General features: G+C 44.7%; 1 protein-coding gene across 1 annotated transcript in view; it reads left to right on the top strand.

The window, feature by feature from the left end:
* Positions 1-27,630, top strand: part of LOC120846205 (sodium/hydrogen exchanger 10-like) — a 184,747-nt gene that overhangs the window by 73,372 nt on the left and 83,745 nt on the right. Inside the window, exons 9-13 of the mRNA XM_040217895.2 lie at positions 6,520-6,609; positions 9,494-9,588; positions 9,822-9,882; positions 16,524-16,619; positions 24,701-24,907. Coding sequence (XP_040073829.2) covers positions 6,520-6,609; positions 9,494-9,588; positions 9,822-9,882; positions 16,524-16,619; positions 24,701-24,907 — 549 coding nt within the window. The remainder of the gene's footprint in view (positions 1-6,519; positions 6,610-9,493; positions 9,589-9,821; positions 9,883-16,523; positions 16,620-24,700; positions 24,908-27,630) is intronic.

The raw sequence follows: 27,630 nt of genomic DNA, 5'->3' as shown, positions 1-27,630 counted from the left end.
AAATATAGTTTTAATATTCGCGACCCTCAAGCTTAAAAAAAAAAAACGACTTATGCGATATTTTTTTTTTGTGAAGTATTGAACTATTTTAATTTCGATTTAAATAAAATTAAATCGTACTTATGCTTTGAAAGAGCTATGCCATATTAATTGTAGCGGAGTGGACACGGACACGTATGACAGGCTAAATGCACTTTACTTTGGGCCCGAGAACCGCACTGCGAAGACCGTTCTTCTTACGCGCCAGGATCCGAATCCCTCGATTCACGTGTGCGCAGCACGGTCCTATGTCTCGAGTCTTTCTCGTCTTCTATACTACTACATTCCTCCCTCCTCAGGCGAATGTGAAGACATCAGGTGCTTTGCGTAGTCTGGTCGGATACCGACGAACCGCAGTGGACTCGGACACATCAACTGATTGTTGCAGAGTTGTGTCCGATGCATCTGCTTCTGCTCGCGGTGGTTCAAGTGCGCAAGCGTTGTCCACCGGCGTTGGGGCGTACAATGCGGTCCAGTCTTCTTCGTAGATTCGTTTCTTTATCTGATCTGCGTGCACCCGGTGTCGCTTGTGATCTTCCGTCAGTACTTCAAACATAAGTCGTCCTTCCTGGCTGATGATCACACCTTTGATCCAGTGGTTTTTCTTCAACCTATCTTGCATCCAGACTTTCTGATTTATATGAAACGTCCGGTCGCGACTTCTCTTGTCGTAGTTGCTCTTTTGGCGAACCCGCTTACGAGAACCTTCCGACGACTGGCCTGACTTAATCAAATCCATCGTCGTTCTATAGTGTCGCTTGTTTAGCATCTCGCATGGGGGTTGTCCCGTCGTAGAGTGTGGTGTCACCCTATACTTGAGGAGGAACTGTCTCAGTCCTTCCTTTTCCTCTCCCTTCTTGAATTTTCGCAAGGCAGACTTAAGTGTCCTCACAAAGTTTTCGGCTAAGCCGTTTGACTGAGGGTGGTACGGTGGTGTTAAGGTGTGCCGAATTCCTTGTTCCTCTAGAAAATTCTTAAAAATGGCACTAGTATACTGTGGTCCATTATCGCTGACTACCTGCTCCGGCAGTCTGTGAACAAGGAAGATTTCCTTGAATGTCTCCACCGTCCGCTCAGCTCTGGTCGACGGCATCAAAGTGACTTCAGGCGACTTGCTGTAGGCGTCGATCACCACCACGTACATGTTGTTCTGGTATTCTGCGAAATTTGTATGGATTCGGTACCAGGGTCGTTTTGGCACTTCCCATTGGTGTAGGGGAACATTTTCTTTCCTGTCAGAGACTGAAGCACATGCTTCGCTGGCCCGACTTTTCGCTTCAATGTCTTTGTCCATGTTTGGCCACCACACGTAGGAACGGGCAAACATCTTCATTTTTTATTGTCCAAGGTGTCCTTCGTATATAAAATCCAGAAGACTACGTCGAAACCTAAGAGGGATCACTGTGCGCATGCCCCAAACTAGGCAGGCATTTTCCACAGTGAGTTCTGACTGTCTCGATGCGTACGGTTGCATTTCTGCGTCGCGTTCAACCGATGGCCATCCTTCCATGACGTACCGGTAGACCTTCGACAGTGTCTTGTCTTTAGCAGTCTCCGCCGCGATGCCGGATGCCCTGACTGGAAGTTTGGTCATATTTTCGTCAACAATTGCCATGACGTCCGAAGAAATGAAGCTCACAACATCGGCGACTCCATGTTGAACTTCCGCGTCAAACTCCGCATCAGGTCCTTGAGGTAGTCGTGACAAGCCATCAGCGTTTCCAAACTGAGTTGTTGGAGTATACTTAATGTCGTACGAGTACCCTTGTAAGATCAAGGCCAACCGTTGAAGTCTGTTGGCAGCCGTCACAGGGATTCCTTTTTCTGGACCAAAAATCACTGTCAATGGTTTGTGATCTGTATACAAGACAATCTTCTTCCCCACAGATACGGATGAAACTTCTTTACGCCAAAAATTGTGGCTAGAGCTTCTCGCTCAATCTGGGCATACCGTTTCTCCGCGGAAGTTAGCGTTTTTGATGCATGCGCAATCGGGCGTTCCTTTCCTTTTATCTTGTGGAAGATGACCGCTCTGACGCCAACTGATGAAGCATCAGTCGCCAAATAGACTGTCTCGCTTGGATCAAAGTGAACAAGAGTCTCCATGGACGTTAGACGCGTCTTGATGTCTTCGAAGGCTTCTACGCAACGCAAACTCCATTGCCAAGGGACATTCTTCTTGAGTAGATTACTCAGCGGTGCGCACGCGTCGGCTAACCCTGGCAAACACTTTGCGTAGTACTGAACCATGACCAAAAATGCCCGTAGGTCATGTAGGTTAGACGGCGCCGGCATGTTCAGTATGGCTCCAACTTTTCCTTGAGAGGAACGTATTCCTTTCGCTGATAATATCTGACCCAAATATTCCACTTCAGGATACATAAACGCACATTTCTCTTTTTTTAGCGTGAACTTATAGTCTTTGAGTGGTAGGAACACGAGCTCCAAGTTCTTGGTGTGCAGCGGATCAGTTTCTCCGGTGACGATTATATCATCCAGCTAGCATGCCACGCTTCCCAGGCCAGCGGTTACTTGTTCCATCGTTCGCTGGAAGATGGCAGGCGCTGATGATATGTCAAATGGCATCCGGTTAAACTGCAACAATCCCTGGTGAGCGTTTATGACGAGATACTTTTTTCTATCCTCCTCCAGCTCCATCTGAAGATATGCCTCCGACAGATCCAGTTTCCAGAACTTCCGCCCTCCGTTGATTTTCGAGAAAAGTTCCTCGGGTCGTGGGAGCGGTTACTGCGCGACGTTCAACTGAGGATTGACGGTCACGCTGAAATCTCTGCATACCCTCACGGATCCACTGGTCTTCGGGACAACGATGATCGGAGTGGCCCACTGCGCTGTTTCCACTGGAGTCAATACGCCGTTGGCTACTTGTCTCGTCAAGTCTGACTCTGCCGCTTCGCGCAATGCAAACGGTAGTGGTCTTGGCCACATTAACTTCGGGATGACATTCTCTTTGAAGTGAAGTTGAGCCTTGATCTTCGTGCACCGACCAAGTTCGTTTCTGAATAGTACTGCGTACCTAGTCAGCAGCGTCTTGAGGTTCTCTTCTATTTTCACAAGAGCGACGAACAAGTTGTTGAGATTCAATTTCAGAGCTCTCACCCAAATCCTCCCCAACAAGTTAACTTGGCTTGTGTTAGTAAAAATAGCCTCTAGACTGTACTTCTTGCCTTCAAATTCAACCTGAAGCTCACATTGGCCTTTGACCTTGATGACCTCTTTACTGAAACTTTGCAGTTTGTACGGAGTTTCGTTCAGCTTTGGTTTTCCGAGGCGATGCCATGTCTGAATGTCCACTAAGGTGACTTGTGAACCCGTGTCCATTTGGAGTTCCACGCGCTTGCCTTCAATCTGACATTCCAGAAACATGCCATCTCGATCGAAAACGGACTGAACCCTGATGATTACTTGTACCGTCCCTTACCTGGTTGATCGGGATTTGCCAAACTGTCCTTTTCTGCACATCTTGGCAATGTGCCCTTTGGTTCCACAAGCTCTGCAATCTTCAGACTTGAACCGGCACTTGTCTTCGACATGGTTTGTATTCCCGCAACGGAAACATTGTCTAGTAGACCTGTGTAGATCTCTCACCTGGCTGACTGCGATGGGTGATTCTGCGACACTTCCCAATTGACGGGACTCTTCTTCCGCTCGAAGAAAGCTTTCCGACAATCTGAGTGCAATGTCGATCGACAACTCTTTCTCTTAGACGAGACGTGCCCTCAAGCGTTGATCTCGAAGTCCAATTATGGAAGCAGTGAGCAACGAACATGCCCAAGCATCGACTTCGTTCTCGTACTCGCAGTAGTAAATGACTGATCGTAGTCGTGTAGGAATTCGGTTGGTATCTCACGTTCCTCCTGGCGTGTTGAAAACAACTTCGCTCGTTCAAACTCCTTGAAACGCTTCGGCAAAAAATGAGTGTCCAGTGTTTTTATCAATTCCGCATACGGAACTTCACTGACCTGCCTCGACTGAACCAGAGAGTGCAGCAGCTTGAACGTCTCGGACCCCAGAGATGCAATCAGAAAGTTCCTTTTTGTGGCATCATCTGTTGTTCCGGCAATGTCCAGAGATGCTTGGAACCTTATTTGGTATAAGTTCCAGTCCTCTTTTTCCGGGTCGAATGGTCCTGGTTCCATGAACCGGAAGACGTTCGATGTTGCTCGCTGCGATGTCTCGCCCGATGCATTCATCATTTTCAGCCGTTCTCCAGGAATTCTCCAGGAATCGTCGTCGCCAATTTGTAGCAAAGTGGACACGGACCCGTAAGACAGGCTAAATGCACTTTACTTTGGGCCCGAGAACTGCACTGCGAAGACCATTCTTCATACGCGCCAGGATCCGAATTTCTCGATTCACGTGAGCCCCAGCACGGTCCTATGTCTCGAGTCTTTGTCGTCTTCTACGCTACTACATTAATAGTTCGTATTTCAAGTGTATTGACGTAAATTTGATTTCCGTTTTTTTTTAACTCAACATTTTTGTATTTGTAGGAGGAAGTTGTATCTTATTGGCCAGAAGCGTTTTCTGTAAAGCAAGAAGTGTCATTTCTTTACTTCCAACTAAGATTTTTTCTAAGAGCCAAGACTTCTCTTTCCCATAAACACACAACAGTAAGCAATACTGTAAAACGAGGTTCGAGATATTCTGGATCATGAACAAAATCTATATACCCTATAAATTCCTGATTTGATCCTGCCTTTGTGTCAAGGGCAGTTACGAAACTACGACTTCTACGTTTCAATAATACCATATACTTGCTACAGCTTTAGAGATCTTGGGCATGCATTTAACCAGTTTCCAAAACACTAAGTGTTAATTGTGCATTTTTGGGGTTATTTCTGCCCCTTGCAAATATATTATCCCGAATTCATGTTCGAAGCTGAATATTGGGTAGCACACTTTGAATCGATAATATCAAACTATAATTCCCGTTTTGTACAGCTTGCTCGCAACTCAGCTCGACGTTTACCCAGAACATATTTCCGTCTTAATAATAGGACATCTATTCTGAACAAACGCGAGACATAAATTAAACAAAAATGGCAAATGGCAGTAGCTTTCGCATCCTAGGTAAACGGTGTTTCATTTGATCACCTCTCTTCGCCGAACATTGTGGGTTACGCCGGGAGAAAGCTGAATCAGAAACATTCAAGCTATTTAAGTTTAATTTCATCATAATTGAAGTGCGCCGCTAGGGGCGTTACTGTCCAACCTCCTGCCTAGTTTGTATTCAGCCCATTTTTTTTTTTTTTACTTTTAAATTGTAATGAACGCGAAGACGCTATTTGATGTCTCCACTGCATGGCAACGAACGAATTCAAACCTTGACAGCTTCATACTGCTGAAATATAAAACTGTTCGTTTGAAAAGACAGAAAAAATCAGCTCAAATATCTCTATATACAGTATGTCGTGACCGTAATATCTTCATTTTAGATACTATCCTGCTAACCTTAAATTAATTGCTTCCTTCAGTTTTGTCAAAATAAAAATAAAAAAAACTAACTTTTCGCTTAGTAACATCTTGTTTGCATTGATATGTTTTTGGTCGCATAGCGCGAAGCACTCCCTTAAAGAATACGGCGGGTTATTACTCTGTCAGTCCGTCCTATACACCATTTAATAAATATGCGTTTGGTAGCAGCCAGGTCGTTTATATTGCTTCGCTTGGACATTGCTGCACTCTGCTGTACGAGAGGTCGAGTTTGATACAACGAGGTGACCTAATCACACACATGATTTTTTTTTTGTTTTTTTGTAAGCCGTAGGATTGTTTTTGGGAGTATTTACGTGAGGTTAACCGGTATCTTGCAGGAGAGCTTTTTTAGCTATCACTTTTGGTGTGTTGAGAAAACCACTAACGGAGGAAACAACCGAAAATTGCCAGCCTCGTTAAAAACAAGCCTAGGACAACAACCTAGCGGGTGCTACAAACGTGATTAGATTCTGCTCGTAAGAGGCATCCACAGCCGCTAAATAAGTCATCCTTTAGAGTAACACCTCAGCCATCTTGGTACATAAAATCATCGCCGCCAGATATCTCAAAATTTATTTGAAATCAAAGAAACCAAATTCCATAAAACTTGGGTTCGGGCTAGTTGTCTATTACTGAAGAAAAATTAAAAAAAACGCGAAACAAACTTTATTGTCACTGTTTGTTCGCGCTTCTTTAACCTTTTATTCGACGAATTCTTGTCCAACATAAATGTTAAAAAAGGCTTGCGACAGAGCAAAAGTATATCGCAAGAGCTTCCTCAGTTCCTGATGCCGTATCGGAGTCTCATTAAGTGGCATTATAAAATCGTAGCAATCGCCAATTTCATTTCCTCTTCACTAACAAAGCAAGATGGCGGGGCCCAGAACAAGATCGGGGAATTTTGTCTTGATAATCTAAGCGTGGCTCAGTTCGTGGCTCTACTGGCATCAAAGCAGACGCCCTAAACCCTGAACCCCGCAGGTGGAGCAGACCAACGTCTACGTCCCTGACCGTGTCTACCGAAACGCGGCTGCCCGGAAGGCCAGCTGCTCCATCCTCAGGCTGCAAAAGGTTGTTCACAAAAGCACAGATTTGTGGAAAACTGAACAAAACAAGATATTTGTTTTAGTTTAACTTAGAACAAAATTGGAAGATTCCCCCTCCAGGCAACACCCAAGTGGCGGAAAAATGTTATTTTCCAAAGTTGCTTGATCAATTTTCAGCTCTTAAAGGTGCCAGCGCCACCCACCACCTTTCTGGGCCATAGTACGCACCTGGTGCATTGTCTGCACCTGGTTTTTAATTGTAACGTAAAAATCTTCTCATACGCAGCAGACTTTAAAAAATGCGTGCTGTATTAGGCAAAAAAAAAAGAGCTTTGATTATACACAAATCATGACTAACGTACTCTGTCTTCCGCACAATTCGTTACGACTGGTCAGAAATAACGTTTCCAAAAAAAAAAAGATGCATGTATTATTTGCACCTGTAGTTAGATGGTTAAAGACGGGAGCAGAACGCGGCAGATCCTGGGCGCTTACATCTGCGGTCCCAGGAGAAAGAACGAGAAAGAGAGCAACAAAGGAGCAAAGAAAGAACGCAGTTGAAACAATATGCGTGTCCGTTTTGCCGAGACCATCGCCAAAGTTGCTCGAGCGCTGGTGAACTTTATTTAATTTCATACCACCCGCGATTCCCGTGTTTTCCTGCAATGTAGAGAACAAGGGTGCAGACCTTACAGGCTATATGTTGCTGCTTCTTTGTACATGCTAAGGCGTCGCCAGCGATATGGGCCAATCCGTACCACCAACTGTGACCGACGATGTTCTCGTCTATGCACCGCCGTTCCCCACGGCCCCAACGCATGGGAACTTTCCTTCTAGATTATTATATTAACTATGTGCCCGCAATAGTTGGCGTATCCTAATTTTAACGTTTAAACAGTCCGCTGACTAGAATCAGGAAAATATGCTAGATGCATCACATACTGAGGTCCATCGCAGGACACTTATTGGGCGCGAGTGCTACGCAACCGCTCGGCTGAAACTCGCACTCAATCAGTGATAACACTAGTCCCAACGGAACACCGATGCGGCATTTGTGTTTCATTGGGCACTGGCACTGCCCTTCGGTAGGTGACGTGGCAAAGGTAGCACTACTTTTTATATAGGTGGCGTTGGCTAAGCACTCGTTAGGTGTCGGTAAACCAAACGGATACCGCCAGCTGATAAAGGTCTTAATCCGAACTCACATGATGGACTTGCGATCTATGCAGATATATAAAGGAGATCATTTAGCTCAACGCTCACCCCTGAGGTGATTCAGTCGCTCAACCCTGAGGAGATTTCGCTTCAAGAGTGCTGGCGTCGAGTAATACCTTTTTGCTCAACTCCCGTCGCAAACAGTCTGTAAAACGTTTTCAAAGACGCGTTTTAGGTCAATCTGCTAATTTTCATTCCTCCATTTCGTTGATGTTCGCGGACTACTCATAACGTTTGATTAGTCGTGCAAATATTGTCGCCCGGGTCTAAGTCTTTTGAATGAGGTTAATTTACGACATACTGCCTACACGAGTCCTAAACTTCGCAAGCGCATTCGAGAATAGACCGATCTCACCAGCCAGTTTGACTAAGCCACCGTTGCTGCAATGCATCCAGGGAACTTTAGTCTTTTTGCACGTCCGACAACCTCGCTGGACCACTGCGCGTGTAAAGCACGAGAGGCACGAGCGTACGCGTGTACGGCCGTATGCCTCCTGATAACTAAAGTTACGGCGGCGTCACGCATGCGCCGAACGCTTAGTGAGATCGGTCTGGTGGCTTAACACCATTTAAAAGGGTGAAGCACGTGATAAATGTAGTCTTCAAGTCCGAGCAACGTAGTTGAGCGTGCTTCAGTGCAAATCTTTGGAGAGGTAAAAATTAAAATAATTCGCGTCGTTTTCGTTCCTAAATAATCTCCGTGTAATTGAAATATTTATAAAATCTTAAGATAATTGATAAAAATGTTATGAAACAATGCAATATTGGATATCAGTAACAAAGATCGTGGAATAATACTAGATGTGAATATCGGTAATCCTAGCGTATTATTCAACAACAACATTGGTAATAGTAGCCTATCACAGGACAGAAATATTGAAAATCATGAAGTATTATTTGAATCCCATATTGCATGGTGTAATATTGGGTAGAGATATTGGTATTTAATTGAGTAAATTGTAATACCGATATTGACATCATAAAGGAAGATATCCCGGATTGTCAGAGGCCTCATCTCAGAAGTCTCATGAACTCGTCGTTGTAGTGGGTTGCACTCAAATATTGGGTGTAATCTTGCAATCCAATCTAACCCATGTGTTGCGCACCATTGATCCAACATGAGTGTGCATCCTGGGACACTCTGCAGTGTATTCACAACGAGGGTAACATTAAAACCTGAGCACGAACTACTTAGTCAAAACTCATTTCAAAATAGCTTCCTTTTACAGCGCGGCTTTTAGGCGCCCATTCCCGGCTTCAGCGGCGTCGGCGTCGCCGTGGACGTAACCACGCGGTGCATTATGGGACGCGTGACGTCACTGGTTACGTCAGCAGTGACGATGTCGATGACGTCACCACGATGACGTCACACGTAACGTCACTGGTGACGTTAGTGTTACCGCCACGTGACCTCACAGGGGTCACGTGGCTCCAGGAGGATCACGTGACCCGTGAGGTCACGTGACCCAGGTGACGTCACTAGACCCTCCTAGGTCACCTGACCCTTGTGAGATGACGGCGACACCGCTCGGAGGGTGGAATAGCAGACAGGATGAGGAGGTGAGGAGGAGGGAGGGGGTATACCCTCCCCTCAGTACCCTTCCCTTCTCCTCCTCAAGAACGGCGCTTTAGTTCGGCGTTACAGGGAGTTGTAAAGGCTTTCATTTTTTTTCTCTCTATCATTTTGTTAACAGGTGTGCTACAATAAACAGTTCGAAGAAGGCATGATACATAAGAAGACTAAAACTACTATCTTAGCGGCTTTGCAATACCCCTTGGAGAAGGAAACGTGAGTGGCATGCGTGTAATACGTTTTTAAAAGAGAATATATCATCCCTACACTGAAATGAACAAGTTTAATATGTCTATTTGTCAAATTGTGTTTCATATATTGCACCATTCGACTCGAACAATAAATATGGGGCCCTAAACTTTTAATAACTAGGACTTACTATTCCAGATATTTGATAATTGGTTGCACCTTCACTATATTTTTCTAACCAAGTTCGTGCGGTGTTGCAGCTACCTCGACTACAAGAAGATGATGGCTTACATCACAGTACCACAATGGATATACAGACTGGTAAGACGTCACCGAATATCGCGTATTTTTACATCACTGGCTGTGGTTACATTCTTGTTGACAGCATTGTGTTAAGAAATATTCATGTACATGTCATAGAGAGAGACATGCAAAGAAAACGCCAAATAACCACTCTCACGGATCATCCATGGCATCAAATTGCTCAGGCAGTAGCCCTGACGAGTTGCGTGGTGCGCAGGCTTGTGGAAGAGACAAATGTGGAAGCGGCCTAGGACGTATGAGGGGAGTGCAAGGTCTTAGCCAAGCAGTTTATTCCTGGTCTGATAGGATAAAGTTGTGTTTCTCTGAGTCCAGTCTCTCTTGTCCTTTCCGATGAGCAGTATACGCCAATCTCAACTTACGTCAACATGATGTGCGTCTGGCTAGCGGAAAATTCGCTCAGCACAGACGGGGGGTGGCTTGCGGTAATGAGTACGTGGGTGAAGTTTCGGGCAAACTGTGTCATACTGGAGTGATACTATAATTGATCAAGCACGCGTTTAGAGCTTTACGCAGTAACGAGAAGCTTGAACGCGTTCGTAGGAAGTAAACATGTGCAGAGCATGCAGCTTACCGACTCGGGTGTAGTGCACGCCTTTAAGTGGAAACAATGAACCATCAAATTTTGTTTTTAATATATGGGTCTTTATTTACTAGACGCTATAATCTATGTAACACAGTGATTCTTTTAAAACGTATTTTTTCTAGAAATTCAGGGCTCTACAGACTTCACCTTCTTTGATCATACTTTGGGAATCTTGCCGCTAATTTATCAAACAGGCGCGAAAGCAACGCTTCACTGCAAGCAGTTTGGCTGTCAGCTAGCACCTTTGTGAAGAAATAACCAAACTTGTGCGACATTCGGCTTCACTGCTGGTTTTGGCTCCTTTTGGTTAAGACCGGGGCTTCGTCAAATGATGGAGATACAAAAAAAAACGCAGTAGAAACGCCAAAGGAATCTACTCAGCCACTAAGTTACATTCCTTAACAATACCGTATTAGGTAGAAGTTAGGCGACCCCTAGGATTGCCAAACTTGTGCAAAGATAGGCGTTTCTCCGGTGTCAGAATTGGAATCCTTAGAGTGTTGTTTGTAGTAAATGTTAAAAATGTTCTTCTTGTTTCATACTGCCAGAGCTGGCGATATTGATTGTGTGGAATGTTCGTTTATGCACATTCAATGTACAGGCTGCGTTTACATGAATGCTTCGAAAGTGAACCGAATTGAGAGGGAACCAATTACTCCAGACCACTTCCCTCGGCTTCTTTTTCTACCCAGTCACAATCGTCATATCTCGATTCGATGCGCTATGGTAGCTTGTATACATCTGTAAATGCAGTTGCCATAAATATACCAGACACGCTCTCAGAACAGGGTCGAGATGGTGACATACGGGGGCGAGGCGCACGTTGCGGGCAATTACCTATCGACCCTAAAACTTAGAAAGGCTGTAATGGCGCGCATTAGTGAGGCCTCATCCATTTCCTTGGAGCGACGCGGAATAGACTCTTTCCAAAAATTCAGTCTGGCCACTTCGACTTCTATTATACTCTAAGTGTGTAATATCTGTACAGGCTAATGATGGCCTTTTGATGGCTGGTAAAGGAAGAATTTGAAGACAGAGACCAATGCGGAGCCTGAGTAGAGTGATGGGTATCCAGAAGTTCGCGGTATTGTTGCACGATGTCACTCTGAAGAGACTTACAACCTTCTGTGTTCTACGCACTTGAGGCTCTCACATATGTCCTTGGAATACTCGGCTTCAGCACGCCCGAGACAGGCCATGACAATAAAATGTTAATTTTATCAAGACGTTTGCTCAACTATAAGCGCCTTGTGCAGAGCCGCAGTTTTTTTACATCATCGAAACTGAAGCAGAGAGAGAAATAACAGTTCCTCGAAAAACACCGTAACTTTCGCACGTCTATCGTTAATAAATAGGTACCAGAATGTATCTTCCATGAGCATACAACAATATACCGAGACCACCAAGCGTTCGGCGCATGCGTGAGGCCACCATAACTTTAGCACACAAGAGGCAAGCGGCAGCGCTCGAGACGCCTCGTGCCGTCTCGCGTTCTGCACGCGCTGAGCTCCAGCGAGTTTGGGGCACGTGCAGAAAGACTAAACTTCCCTAGATGCATCACGGCACCAGTGGCGTAGCCAAACTGGCTGCTGAGGTCGGTCTTTATGACTGATATTTCTACAACTAAATGGCTCCAAATGTCTGAAAGGGTCGACTGCCCAAAGCGCTAGCAGCCCCCCCCCCCCCCCCCCCGTTTTTTTCATTTCACTTTTCAGTTTTTTTTTATTCGTGGAGACTGTAGATTTCACACAATCACGTGCATTTTCCTGGAAGATAATAACGGGTAACTCATTAGGATCATACGTTGCAAACAACGTGCTCATAAAAGGCGTTGCATGAAACCATATACACATTTAGCTTGAAATCGGCAAGAATAAGACTTTATCTGGTAGTTCATAGGTAGACGAGAAGTTCCACTTAATAATTGTAATTTGTGCATGACACTTCATCTACAACCATACGTGTTATTGGGCGGTTATTGAACACATTCGTACAATTTGTATCACTAGGGCAGTCAGTATCATCCGAACAAAATTAGTTCAAATTAACAGGTACATCTCTCGAGTATCCAATCATGATTAGATTGGTTGGCAAACTCCGGGTGTCTTCCCAATTTCAAGTCCTTGGAAAAAGGTAGTTTTGCTTTGTATAACTTAACTCATAGGTATGCACTAAGAAACTAATAAGATAGTCGTTAGTGAGCACTGGAGAAAAACGAGACACGAAGTAATAAAAGTAGGATCAATTGCAAAACCGTCTCAAAGAGAGCACTTTTTGAAACGGTGTCACGGTTGCTTTCTTATGGCGTTCCCACCTTCGGATAGTATTTTACACCTCATTTCCCTTTGCGTCTGCCCGCAATCGACGCTGGTGACAGTTTGGGGGAGAAAATTGGCTTAGAAGGGCGGAAGGAATCCTATGTATGCCTTTTTAGACTTAGGCTAGGTGGCGCAACCTACCGCGGCTGCAAAGGCCAGTAACACTGATCCACCAGAGCCGTGTATAGAGAGAGTGTGGGCAAAGGGAGGCGTGGACAGAGCCAGGGCGTGCACCACACTCGGAAAAAGGGCTCGGCATGCTTTCTTGACCAACCAGGAGCCGAAAACAATCCCCTAGCGGTAGTAGCGAGAAGCAGTTCTGATCAAAGGTATATGTTCGTATATGGTTTTAATAAGCGCATAAGAGTGAAGTGTAGTAACTCTTTGCGGTTGAAAATAGCGCGCACGTGATGTTTCGATCATGATCGTGCGGAAACATGTAAGAAACGAATGCGCCGCTCAACTCTGTTTTGTTCGGACAGAGTGTGACCGCTCGGATGGCAGATTCCAGGCCCTCGGCGCTTGGCGTAAGGATTATGTCGACCGTTCCGCTAGTCGCACTCTTCCACCATCATTTTAGATGAGCGTGATTGAAACATCACGTGTACCATATTTTCAGCCACAGAGAGTTACTCCAATGCACTTATCAGGTTTGTTTCCCGCGACCACCGCCAGGGTATTATTTCCGGCTTCTGGTTGGCCACATTCGAATTTGTGAAGACGCCCTGGAACACGCCCAGCCCGCTTTCGGCCAATGGCACCTCCTCATTTGTCTCCTATACTTCACAACGAATGGCCAAACTCTCTACATATACGGCTCTGCCATCCATCCATCCGTCCATCCAACGATGCAGTCAATCACGCAGCGCAAAAGGTGCACACGGCGCTCATCGTCTTTGAGCGTTTGCTATGACCGACTAGATCAATCACGCAGAGTGAAATCGCCGAGATCCTGCGGTCCTTCGAACTGTGTTCGAAGACAACCTGCGTCGTGACGGCGCACTTAATTTTGACGCGGCTTGATCGGCGCGACTGAAGATCCTGGATAAGGGTTTCCTACAAGTAGCGACATTTTTTTAAGCGCCGACTGCGTGACGGTGAAGGTTTTAGGAACCGAATGGCGGCGCACAGCAGAAGACAGTACTAAATGACGCCATTTTGTTCCAACGCAATGGGATTCGTCATTTATATTGGTTGTCGTTACATGTAATAAGAAGTACTAGGGGACGTTATGTGCAACTGGGTTGTAGCGTAGGTGAAGGACGTAGTTGAACATAATGTGGAACGGAGCAAAGTAAAACCACGAAGTGCCACAACGAGTTCCTCCCTTGTAACACGCTAAGAATTGAAACAACTATTCATTAACGAAAGTGCTATCCCCCGCAATCCGACGAAGCTAATTAAATGTGTCCGAATTCGAGGCGCTATACTTTGTCTCATCCTACGATGGACTAAAGGCCAAAGCCACGGGCCGCCAGGTCCAATCACATTCCACGCTATACTATGACACGCCTAACATTGATTAAGGCGGACAAATAATGCTCAAATCCAAAAGCGCCGCATCGTTTCTATAGCTTCGACGCTGCACAGAGCCTATATGTCATCGCTTCTTTGAGATGTAAAATTGTTGAGTCACTCAGTGTTTTTCGGTTCGAACCACTGTCCACCCGTCCCCTCATCAGTGATCTGAGACTCGAGCACCGATACGTGCATCGAAGCGAAATATCGTACAATTTCTAAGTTGCTCGTGATTGGATCTGGTGGTCCGTAGCTTTTGCCTTTAGTCCATCGCAGGGTGAGACGAAGTATAGATGCACTCGAGGTTGAAGAGAAACCCGATTTTTCTTATAGGTCGAATGAAACCAAAAGCAAATCACTGAACTTCAAGTGCTTCTTCGGAAATATGTATATAAGTAAATAAAATATGTTAAGGAACATTTTTATGTCTGAGTATGTGGGGTCACGTTGCGACTTTATGATGGACGGCACCGTTAGAGGTGACGTAATTATAACTTTTGCGGGCAGGTTTGAGCTACTCATAGGTGATTTGTCGTACCTCTGTCGTCTAATACCCAAAGTTGATGAAGAAAACATTCTAGAATGTCCTGCCTCCTGCAAGGCATTGAGTAGTGTGGCACAGTCTTTAACGAAAGTTTAAGAGCCGGTGTCCCGGCGAGTGGCCGCAACGGGCTCGCTTTCGTGCGGCGACGCTCCTACAGTCGGCGCCAGCTGGTTGGGAGAGTTTTGGGAGTGAGAGGGAACTTCACTCTTGTGTCGTACCTCGGCTTAATAACAAAATTGTTTGTAAAGGATTTGAGCCAAAGTCATTTCTATTCCAGAGCTAAGTTCCCCTTCACTCTGAAGACCCTCGCTGCCTGCCAGAGCCGACAATAGCAGCGCCACAGTATGGAAAGTAGCCCGCTCCGGCCACGCGCGTGATGGGTTCTAAACTTTTGGCATGCCATGGACATTTTTTTAATTTTATTCGATATAACTTTGACGTACCCTGTACATGTACATCTTCTTCGCTATAACCTAAATAGCGTGCCAAGTCAGATGCGCTGGCGGCACGCTGCGATAAAATGACATGGCGCCCAAAATGAAGTACTTCCGTCTTTTACTCAATATTGTCGGTTTGGCTAGTGTAAATATTTTGACTTACATTGCCTCCAATAAATACCAAGCTTAAATTGTTTTATTTTCGTCGGAAGATGCAAACAACTAAAGCACAAGTAAACGTGTTTTTCTTGTTCTTTTTTTATGGTAGCACGTCAGCATGGTGAGAATAGAATTTATGCACCGGGTTTCTTTCAGGCATAACACACCTGCACCAATATAGCGTGCAAGTTTGTTGGGTACATACACACCTCTTCAGTTTGTTCACTCCCCTAATGCTTCCACGTGCTTGTGATTTTCCACGACTTCCTCTATGGCGGCGCGTGCCCGGCTGCCTCGTTATCGAGCGTAACCTGTGCATTTCCTAAGCTGTTTGATAATGCCGTGGTGCCCATTCTTGCGTTCCGGTACGACAAGGACTCATTCCGAAACACTTCTGGTCATACATGGCAGGTGTTAGTTTTAGAACGCAGCACTTAGGCGCCCGTTTCTGGGTTGACCGGCGTCCGCGTTGGCGTCAACGTTGACGTCGGCGTCGCACTCGGTATAATTGCGCGTTGCACTTTGGGATGTTTCCCATAATGACGTCACACGTCACATCACGTGTGACGTCACGAGGGTAACGTCATGGGGGAGGGCATTACGTGGGACGTCAATATGGGAAATGTTCCATAATGCAAAGCGCGGTTACGACGACGCCTATTCAGTTTCTCCGCTAAACTTAGCGGGAATATTTATCTAATAATTTTAGCCGCAAAATATTCGCTTTATTTAGCGTGAAGTTTAGAGAAACGTTCCCGCTAAATGTGAGGGGAGCAGGACAGGAAGAGGGGAGGATACGGAGGGGGAGCAGGGGCATACCCTCCCCTTCTCCTCCCCAAGAGCTGCCCTAGTTCTAATTCGCATTACGGAGAATCACGTCTTTCATTTAATTTGGTTTAAACAAACAACAATATTTTTGTAAAAAAAATAAAGAAAAAGCGTCGGCTTAACCAATTGCGTTTATTAGAATTGCACGGTCAAGATTTATGTTGCAAGGAGCAAACGTTCTCTTGTGTCCTATTAAAACGTGGTACTCATGTACTCGCCAACTCTTGTTCTTGGGGACTCGAAACACCCAGAAAGACCTGGTGCAGAAGTTTGCCGGAAATGAAGCCATTGAGAAGAGGCATTCAAGAACATCTAAAACTGAAGATGAGGACGAATCCGTTGAACAGGTGAGCCGCTGACGATAAGTTTAGTGCTGAAGTTCTCTTTTTTACGTCGTAAATGTTCGAGAAACCATAGAATATAAGCGTAGTCAAACTTTATGAAAGTGTTTATTCTCTATCGTTATTCGTAGCATGTATGTCGAGCAATAAAACGTTATAGTTTTTTCTTTATTTCAATATACCCTTTTTTCAAGATGGAATGCTTTATACGATTGTATAAACACGGACATTCTCGACGTCTCTGAATATACCTTGGGGTAAAAAAGGCAATATAAAACGAGGAAATTATGTAATAGATAGATTAGTTTTTGAGAAGACGCTATTGAAACTCAAGTGATTCGTTGTTCGCTCCTAAGGGGACCGGATACGTTAATCTAATTCTGAATCATTTAATGTTGAACTATTTTTTAACTCTTGCATTTTTTGGTTTATTCAAAACATGCAAGCGTGAATACATCAACAGCGTGAATACATTATTCATATCATTTTTTGCTGCTCACAAGTTTTCTAGGTAACAGAAGGAAAACATATATCGGTTACTGCCAGGCTAAAAATTTAAGTTATAAAAAAAAAATGATTCACTACAAATTTTACACCCAATGGGTGACTTTCCTGCTTGCAGAGCTGAGTTAGTTAGAGCTGAACACTTTCTGACTTCGACTGACTGCGACCATCAGCGTAGTAATGCTCCATCAACGTACACATGGAACCGTCAACTATTTTTTTTTTAATGCTGAATTGCATTATTACTAGAGCCGACAGACTTATAGCCATGAAAAAAAACTAGTGAAGCATGCCGAGGTGAAAGAGAGTTAGCCAAGTTGTCCAGCTGCTAAACAACAGCGCTGCAAGCTCCGCCGGCCACAAAGCACAACTCTCAGAAACAAAAACAAAAGAAGGCTAACAAAGAAAACAAAAGAACCCCAAGCCGTGGTTCCGCAACCCTTCTAAAACAATCCCCCAGCTGCGAACAACTTCGAAAGAAAACATAAAGAAAACATATGTCTGTGCATGGGTGTACACAGGGTTGTTATAATGTACGCTAGGGATTTAAGTGGCGCTAGTGTGCTAACGCAAATTGACGCAGACAGCAACCAGACAAGATTGACTTTTGTTACTGCATTTTTATGGGAAAAAGTGAGTGCATTTTCACCCTACGCTCAATCATAAAAGCAAATATCCCGAATAATTCGTACGAACTAGGTAGCTTGCAACATTTCTTAGTCAGGCCGACAAATAATTGGTCAGTTACGGCGTTTATCGCTCAAATTTGTTGCATTAAAAACGGTGCTAAGACGGTTTCATACGTGTATTTATGTGCACAGTCGGACACTGTCAGCGCGAACACGACGTCGGCGCTTTTCAGCATGAGGGATATACGCGTGCCAAACGAACGAAGGACATCTGGAAAGCCAAGAAAGATGGCAAGGACCATGCAATAACACTAGATCAGTAACTACCAGTGCATGAAAGATGAAAAATAAATTGAAGGCCTCGTAATACATTCCGGTTTTAAATAAGTAAGTACCGCTTTATTCTTTCTGCTCTGCGCGACGTTCAAAATATCACCCGCACGCTCGAAACCTTTGAGAACAAGTGTTTGCATGCATGCATAAAGGTGCCCGGCAGAGGAAACGATACGAAGAGACACCGTTCACAGCCCACGTACTTTATTGTTTATGTTTTAATGTTTTTATCCTCTCATGCACGACGGGGTCATTTTCATATAGTGAGAGGACTGGCATATTAGCGATAGACAAGCGTCAGAGAATGCTGGAGAACCTTGAGCACACTCTATATTCCTTTCGATTGTAACCTTGCTTTGAATTTTCGCTTGCTTTTACACACCTGCTGCCGAACACATGTTTGGGACTGAAATGTAGTGAAGTTAAACATCGTTCACTGATAAAACAAAATGCGCTAACTAAACCAATTACACTTTTACAATGTTAATCAATGTACATACTATTCGGTACAACCCAAATAAACAAAGTGTTCCGTGTTATTTTACTGCGAAGTGACAAAATGCAATTCGCGCTTTCCCCTAGGAATGCACAGGAGCACCGCAAAAGTAGACTGGTTGCTGTCTGTTTCAATTTGCATCACGGAAGTCGCATAGACACTAGCGCCGGTATAGCCTCTAGCGTACATTATAATAACTATGCATGTACTATGCTGCATAAATTTCCGTAGAACAAGGTGTGCGTAGCACAAGAAATGAGATGGGGGTGATATAAGAGAGGCCGTGCCTTGTCCACTTCTTCATATCTGTTGTTTGGGGCTGCTGGCCTTTTCGTCGCGTCATTCGCATGCCGCGGTGCGAGATGTGAGTCGTCAGGCATGAGAGCTCGCAGGTTCTCATGTTTTCTTATTTCGGCGTTCAAAATCACTTCAGAGTTTGTTTTTTGTTTTTGACGTGCGAGACGTCACTCCCGTGACCAGGTATTCGCGACATGGACTTCACAACTTTGCAGCCCCTTCCAAATTTATTTTGACGTACGTTACGTCACTTCCGTTGATCATGTTTTCGTGACATCAACTTCCCAACTTTGCATCCTCTACCAAATTTATTTTTACGTGCATGACGTCACTTCCGTAACCAAGGTTTGTGACAATTGGTGACTAATTTTCGTGACATCGACCGCCCAACTTTGCACCCCTTTCCAAGTGGGGAGAAGTAAGTAGTTTCACGTCAAAACTGCACAATAGCAGGACGTGGTGGCGCTTGCACGGTGTCGTGCGTTTCGAAGGTCGAGATTAAAGTTCGCATTCGCTGCGTTCCTGATACAACACACTTCTGCATCCGACGGTTTGATCGATCGATCGAAATAAAACTTGACATTTTTAAATAAGCTTATACATGGCGCCTCCAAATTTGAAGGTGCTTGTAACCAGCACACTAGATTATGTCTTCCGGTGAATACGACAAAGATCATTTCTACAGCCGGGTTCGTAAATTCATTAGTTCCTAGCAGTCACGCGACGACACTCTCTTGGTCGCTCAACACCTCGAGACCAAGCGTCTACACTAGTGGTGCATAACACAGGGAGGACATGAAGCGGGGGTCCAGGAACTGGCTCCCATTTCATGAGACTGACATCAAGAACCTGAACGCACAACCTTCTCCGCGCGATCAATCGCACAATCCGAAAAAGCAGCTACCTTAATGTAGTGTCGGATGTCGCCCATTGTTCCTAATTAACGTATATTTTATATTGGTTCCTTGTAAGCTTACATTCGAAAGGGATGCACAATACCGAAAATGAGCAAATAAGAATGACCAACCGAAGTACGTAGCGGTGTTCCACAGAAGCACTTGTCTCTTTTGGAGTCTCTGCTTGGCTTCCTGGATACAAAGTTGCCTTCTTTTGTGTCGAGCTAAATGAACTATATTGACTCGGCACTTGTGGAAAACACCTGCAGTGCACTGCTAAATAAATAAACAATATACGCCTCTATGCATCTGATATTTATTAATACTATAGAAATGAACCATACCATACTATATGCACTTTTTCCATAGGAGAATAGACTGGTCAGTTTGAAGTGTAAACAGAATACTCTACTTTTTTTTTTTGGTCAGAAAGGATATAAAATGCAGTGTTGGCTTCAGTCCGCTTGGATAAATTTCAGCTCGCGATGTTTTCAATAAAGTGAGACTGAAGCATTTATCAACAAGTATGAGTTATGAGCGGGCTTCTATAGCTTCTTTGTCCCGTGAATTCAGACATCGCACTTATCTTGGGTGGAAGTAAACGTGAACCGCATTTAGCTTAAAAATGTGTGCAGCGATTTTCGCCGGGCATGCGACGATCCTCTCTACCGCCTATTATCAGTCCAGAGAGTCGTGACGTTAATGACGGCGTCCCCGATCCAGCTCAGAGGCGAGCAAGGACCGTCTGACCACGCTGATGACGTCACTTTTGCTACCATTGTGTCAAAACAGCTGAGACTGGGTGGGAAAATATCAAATAAACCAAAAGCCGACGAAAGAGAGGAAAAGAAGGCAGTCAGACTTCTTTCTTCTGTCCCTCCTACTGTTGGTTCTTTCGAAATTTTCTAACCAAGTCAGGTGTTTTAACAAAATGTCAAACTTGCACCAGATGGCCTGCGCCCTCACTGTATTTTCGTTTCCTTTTGCTAGTTTTTCTGTCTGCTCTCGCGCTCTCCTGCCGTCGGCGCGCCGCAACGTGCGGGTCTACGTTGAAATTGTTTTGGCTATTATGTTGCTCCTACAAATAGGATAGAAATGAAACTTAAGACACTTAATTTTAAAGTGTTCACATTACAACTTTTACTGTTTCTTCGAATTCAAGGACGTATTCAGCTTCCTTTTCAGTAGCTATGGCGCACCCTGCATTATTGTGTGAGTTTAATGTGTATATTACGAATATAAGATAGCGAAATGTTGAAGGCCGACCCCTTGTTTGTGTTTCCAATTTCCCTCGCTTCCTCCTCTCCCCTTTCTACCCTGTCCATTGTTGCCTGTTTCCTCCTCACCTATGGTGAGAAGGATCTTTTGCCTTGCAATATCTCGAGCCTGGTCGTCGGTCTTTAAGCACTTAAAGTTTGTTAAGTCCGCTAATTAAGCAATTTAATTTTTCTCTTTCTTGTTAGCTTGCTTTGCATTGCAATTTGGGATAGGGCTCGTATCGTTCAATATGATTTTGCTTTGTAATAAAAAAAGGAAATGTTTATTTATTATTTATAAAGCCACGACATCTGCCCTGAATTCATTACCCTTAAAGGGGTACTCCGGCGATTTCTTCATGGTCCCCGATTTGCTTGTAATTTTGCTAAACTCGCCAAACAACATCGCTAAAATAGTATCCCAAACATTAGGTTAAAATAATTTTTTCAACGAAGTTATTGAATTTACAATTTCGATCCTCACCGTGTTTTTCAAACTGAAAGTCTCCACTGGCAAAAACAAAAAAGTGACGTCAGTGGAAGTGCTGGAGTTCACTCTTTCGACTGTAGAATTTGTTCCCAACTGATTCGACGCAGTTTCATGGTGTCAAATGAATGCTTTTGAAGCTCGCTCCAGGACCCGCGCTTCAGCACGGAACAAATGATTGGCATATTCTATATTTTCGACTACTCGCTCGACTGGCAAACCTGCCCGCCACTGACGTCACGGCACTGAAAAGTGCGGGTATAGACCCTTTCAGGCAACATTTCATGGGCGCCGCCATCTTGGCGTCACGTGACCCTGCCGCCATAGCCGCCCTTCAGTTTCTCGCCGTTCCTCCGCGTTGTGTGCTGCACCGGCCCCTACCGGAGCTTTGTTTTCGCGTTCTTTTACGTTCCGCGTTGAAATCGTGTGTTTTCTTTAGGTCTTTTCAATATTTCGGGCTTTCATTTAATCATTTGATATCTATATTTCAACATATCTCTTGTATTTTCTTATTTATGAAATGGAATCGGACAGCGAACGGATCGACGATACACGATTATGGCTTCAGAGACCATGTAAGTTCATCCCATTCTAACGTTTTTCTCGCTAATAAAGGGCAGTCAACACCATTGCGACATATGCAAATTTCAACTGACGCAGTAAGGCTATCGAGTCGTGCTTCTCGCTGCATGTGCGCGCTTGTTTCCGTAAAGCCGACCCGCATGTAAGCGATTTAGCGTGCGACGAGACGAGCGACGGCAACAACGACGAGAGTCAGCGACGAAGATTTCTCACTGTCGCCTGTTGCATCGCTCGGTTTTTTCGGTTTTTAGAAAACGTCGCTCACCGTCTTGGTCGCTTGCTCCCGTCGCTTCCATGCGGTTTGCTTCGGCGCGCGACTGCCCGAGCGACAGCGAAGGGGGTCACCGTCGCTTGTCTCGTTGCTCGCCGAATCGCTCCCACGCGGTTTATACTTAATATCGAGGCGCCAATGGTTCACTGCTGTGTGCATGGAAATTAATTGAGTATAAACCGCATGTAAGCGATTTGGCGAGCGACCAGATAAGCGACGGCGACCCGCTTTGCTGTCGCTCAGTCAGTCGCGCGACGAGGAAAACCGCATGGAAGTGACGGAGCAAGCGACCAAGACGGTGAGCGACGTTTTCTAAAAGCCCCAAAAAAACGAGCGATGCAACAGGCATGGCAATTCGGAATGGAAGCTTTTTATTTGCGCATGCCCCCGGTGTGTCTTTCTCTTCCTCTGGTGGTGCCATTTTCAGCTAGCTGCCACACGCATTGCAATTATCGCCTTTATGGTTCCTCCCTACCCCGAAAAACAAACTTGTCTTCGTCTCCGAAGGAATCGCAGTGATGTTCCGGGCGTTTCCCCTTCAACGCTTAATACGCGTGACCGTAGATTATTTTTTTAAACTTACATGGAAAAATGATTGTTAAATTCGTATTTGTAAGTAAAAAAAAAAAAAATCTCCGTCGCTCGTTTTGTCGCACGCTAAATCGCTGACATGCGGGTCGGCTTTACGGAAACGAGCGCGCACATGCAGCGAGAAGCACGACTGCGATAGCCTTACTGCGTCAGTTGCAATTCACATATGTCGCAATAGTGTTGGCTTCTCTTTATTAGCGACAAAAAACGTAAGAATGGGATGAACTTACATGGTCATTGAAGCCTCATAAGTATCGTCGACCCATTCGCTGTCCGATTCCATTCCATAAATAAGAAAATACAAGAGCTATATCAAAATATAAATATCAAATGATTAAATGAAAGTTCTAAATAGCGGAAAGACCCAAAGAAAGTGCAAGATTTCAACGCGGAACGTAAATGAACACGAAAAAGAAGCTCCGGTAGTGGCCTGCGCAGCACACAACGCGGAGCAACGGCGAGAAACTGAAGGTCGGCTATGGCGGCCCCGAGAGCGCGCGAAGGGCGCGCCGACTGGTGGCAGCTCGAGTAACTGACTCGCTGAAAGCGTCTATATTTCAATGTTGGTTTTTGCCTCATTTTCATTTGCTGATATCGCAATACGTATTATGAATTTTGCTATATTAAATAGCATACCGGAAAGGGTAAAGGCCGGGGGGTCAGAAAATATAGTTAGTTGGGGTAGCTCAAAAAATCGCCGGAGTACCCCTTTAAAGAGTAACTTTGGTCAAAATCAAAACCAAAATATATGACTCATATCGATTCGCGGAGACTAAATGCCAGCTATGCCAAATTATTACACTAATGGGAAACCGCTGTCCACTCTAAAACCGATATTAAAAATGCTACCTCCACATTATCAGCGGGCATTCACCGGTTTACTGTTTACCACAAAAAAATTATGGCACGACGTCATGTTCGTGCTCAAGTAGGTTACAATTGAGTTTACTAAAACTTCTTTCGCCCTGATCTGCTTCATTTTGAGCCGTCCCAGCGGTAGATCTCTGCTTAGGTTATGCATTAGCGGCCGTCGTTTGTGAACGCTTCTCACCGACAGCGCACGAAGATTCTTGACTCCCTGCTCGCTCAAGCTTGTCTTGGGTCGGCGCCGTTCGTCGAAGAGTTTTCGGAAGGCCCTAGGTTCCTAAACCTTCACTGGGGGACACATTTGAGCTTGCTTCTCGTCGGTGTGAGTTGAAAATAAGCTTCCACAAAGCTTCTGCACCGTATGTCGCACGTCACCAGAATATTGCAGTTCTTCTCAGAAGATAAGTGGGGGCTTGATCTGAGCCTGCGCTGTAAACACCGCGGTCAATTTTTGCATCCAGTAAAAAGAAACCTATTTATCGCGGCAAAATCTCTTTTTCCTGCTTATGTTCGATATCTACGAAGCAAGGCAGTAACACTGCCATAGCATCTTACCTGACTGATCGGAACTGTTTTTCTGATTAGGCCAGTCGTACGTTTTGCTGTACCGCGTTAGGAAGTTTGCGCAACACGATCACTATGCAGCTGATCAGCAGCGTCGCCATCTTTTTGAGCCGGTAGTTTCGGTTTTGCTGTGGACCACCAAAACAAACTTTGGGATAAGGTATCTACAAAACTACACGAGGCATCAATAATAAATGACACCTCGAAATTCAGGAACACTTCCTCCAATGTAAAGAGTCATAACCTTAATATTAAGGGAAAAGTGCCGAAGTTACATAAAGTACCGGATTTATTACCGTGTGAATGGTGTCCAGGCGAGCCTACTGGCTACCATGCTCACCGAGGGATGGTTCCACGTTCTGGTGGGTTTCGTCGCCACGGGTTTCGTCCTGCTGCTCAGCGGTCTTGCCAACTTCTTGAGCAGCAGCGACGCTCCTTGGAAGCGGGACTACCTCATGTCCGCCATCACCGCAGTGCAAGGACTCTACGTTCTGTTCTACTCCCTGGAGATGATCATGGTGGTAAGGACCTGCGACCTACTCATTTGCATCATTATGACGGCCATACCTCCCCGACTTGTTGTAAATCCAAAAAATAGCTTGCGGTTGTGTATAGTGTTAGTGCCCGTTTGGCATGCTAAAAATTGATTTGAAGCTTGGCCAAGGTTAGAATATTCCAATAGTACTGAATGTAGTCTTTCAAAATGTTGTAAGGTTATTGAAAATTTTATGGGTTGGAAACTAGGTAAGGTTGTTTAAAGTCACTGCGCGTATATTTTATCTGTGGACAACGGTGTCTTTCAAAGACGGTACTTCGAAAACAAAGCAAGAACACGGGCTCTCCTTCGTGCTACCCGGGCTATCATCAACCACTAGAACAAGAATACAATGCTGCAACCTCTTTCTTTCTAACAGCATGTTGTTAAATTTCGTAATTTGAATCTGGTTGATAGGTCTCTTTAACCTGAGTGTATATGAAAAAGTTACATTTACATGAGCTAAAATCGCATAATTTAATGTTTTCGTTTTACAATGTTCTTTTTTTTTACAACAGAGGCTGTAAAAGCCAATCTCCCCCCCCCCCCCCTGGCACCTCTTCGTTCACATTCACAAAGTGCCAGGGCAAAGAATGTCAGCATTTGCGGTGCAATTTAGCGGTTTACACTCTTTACACAACAGCAGAAGAATTTACCGCGGTATCTATAGAACGTTTTTACTTTTCGTCTTTTCGGCGCTGCCATCTTGAATTCGCGTGAACCGGAAGCCACAAGGTTGCTTCAAATCTTCGATCCTCCCTCCCCTCCGCGCCTTCGCGAAGACGTTTTCTCCGTGTATTTCTTCGTGTTTTACATCGATATTTTTCCTCGGTTTTTGAATTGTTGTCTGATACCTAATTTTATACCTAACGGCATGCTATAATTTAGTGCAGAACTTCTGCACTCGATTTTGTATCACGTTTCCACTATTTTCACCGTCGACGTACCGGATACGTCTAAGGAAATATATCAGCGTCAGCACTTCGCCCATTTGTGTATGTAGATGACTTTAAGACACACTAGGGTTGAAAGGTCAATTATTTATGAAACCGCAGTATTGCTTAAGTGATAGTGGCACAATAATAAGAGCAAGGATTATTTAAGATCAGGCATTTATGATATAAACGCAAGGAGTCACTATGTGTGTTTCTCGAAAGCATCATTATTTTCCTTCATGACAAATTCAAATATTTTTTTGATTATATGGGGGAATCATTTTTGCGATATAAACACTCTGTTGTTCTGTTTATTTATGTCTTCAAAAAAACTATCCATTGTGCTCGGTCTCATGCCTGCAGTCGTTTCATCTTCTCAATACAATTACTTATTTAGACACGAAGGGCTGGGCTCCCCGGGGGAAAAACTTGTCAAAAGTAGCTTGTGAGTGCCTGACAAAAGCGCCAGAGGCACACAAGCTGCGACGCCGAAAGGAAGCCGTCTGCATGAAAATCATTAGAGTGCAGCCTTGTCGATACTGGATTTACTCTCAATGCCGCTGAAAGTAAAAGGATAGTCTCTTTAAAAAAAATGTTTATTTCTACCCAATTTCATGAAGTGGTGCGTGGCATTTGACACGAACCAAGCTTGCTGGAGGAGGTAATCTCTCTTGCGCCGTTTAATTTTATTTGCTTGTACTAATATCACATCGCTTTCTTTTGGCCAGCACGAAAGAAAGAGAGAGGCTAGCTGATTTTGTAAACCTTTTGAATGACGGGAGCATCTTCTCCAAACTTTCCGGAAGAAGAGTAGAGCCGTCTAGGAAAATCTGGGAGACACAAAAGAGGGTACTGGTAAGAAGGGAGGTCCTTCTTCACGTCCTCTAGATGACGGCATGTGGAAGTCATGTATACAAAAAAACAAGCGTCAGATTTTTTTTTTTTTTTTTTTTTTTATGACGGGCTTGTTTCTTTTTTTATGTTCTCAATACGTTGTAAACAAATGCCCGTATAACAAATAGTTTCTTAAGATCAACATTGTGAAATGCTGCTAATGAATATTTTTGCAGGGCGTATAGTTGAAAAAAAATGTTTTACTCGGCCTATAGGATGAACCATCAAAACATCTCTCGAGTACTTAATTTCTTTCAGAAACCCGATGGAGACAAAATCGCTTCTTTGTTGCATTCCATTCGTCCTTACAGGGGTTTTCCCGGTGGGCAATTTTCACAAAACGTCGGTGTACTAGTAAACCTCACAGTGAGCACTAAACATGCGAGTTCATCCGCTCTCCGTGGTTCAGCACATTGTTAGTCAGGTCGTCGACCTGCTTCTTCACTGTGCCTTCACGCATTGCTCTCTGCATTGCTTTATTTTTATGCAATCTAGTATCAGCGGGTACGTCCAGTACGGCCGAAGACATCCGTAATCATCCCCCGGCATCATTTCAGTCGTTTCGCCGCTGAACCTGACCGAACGAAGAACGTGAGCAGATGAATGTGTTCGTGTAAACATCCACAATATAGGCTCGCAACTGTCCACGTGGCGTGACAATAATGTCACGCCACGTGGTCCCGTGGCGTAGTCGCGTGACTGACGGCATCAAGTCGACTTAAGTTCAGAACGTCAATATAGTCCGTTGCAACTCAAGAAGGTAGGGCGAGGGAAAAGAAGGCCCGGGAGGAGGAAGAAGGCGGAGCGCTGGACGGAGGAGGAGGTTTCACCTTCTCCACTCCAGGGTAGCTAAACTCGTGGAGCAAAACATTCTTCGCTT

The sequence above is a fragment of the Ixodes scapularis genome, unplaced genomic scaffold (assembly GCF_016920785.2).
Source record: "Ixodes scapularis isolate PalLabHiFi unplaced genomic scaffold, ASM1692078v2 PGA_scaffold4__175_contigs__length_147842914, whole genome shotgun sequence".
Taxonomy (NCBI): Eukaryota; Metazoa; Arthropoda; class Arachnida; order Ixodida; family Ixodidae; genus Ixodes; species Ixodes scapularis.
This window is presented reverse-complemented; position numbering and strand designations above follow the sequence as displayed.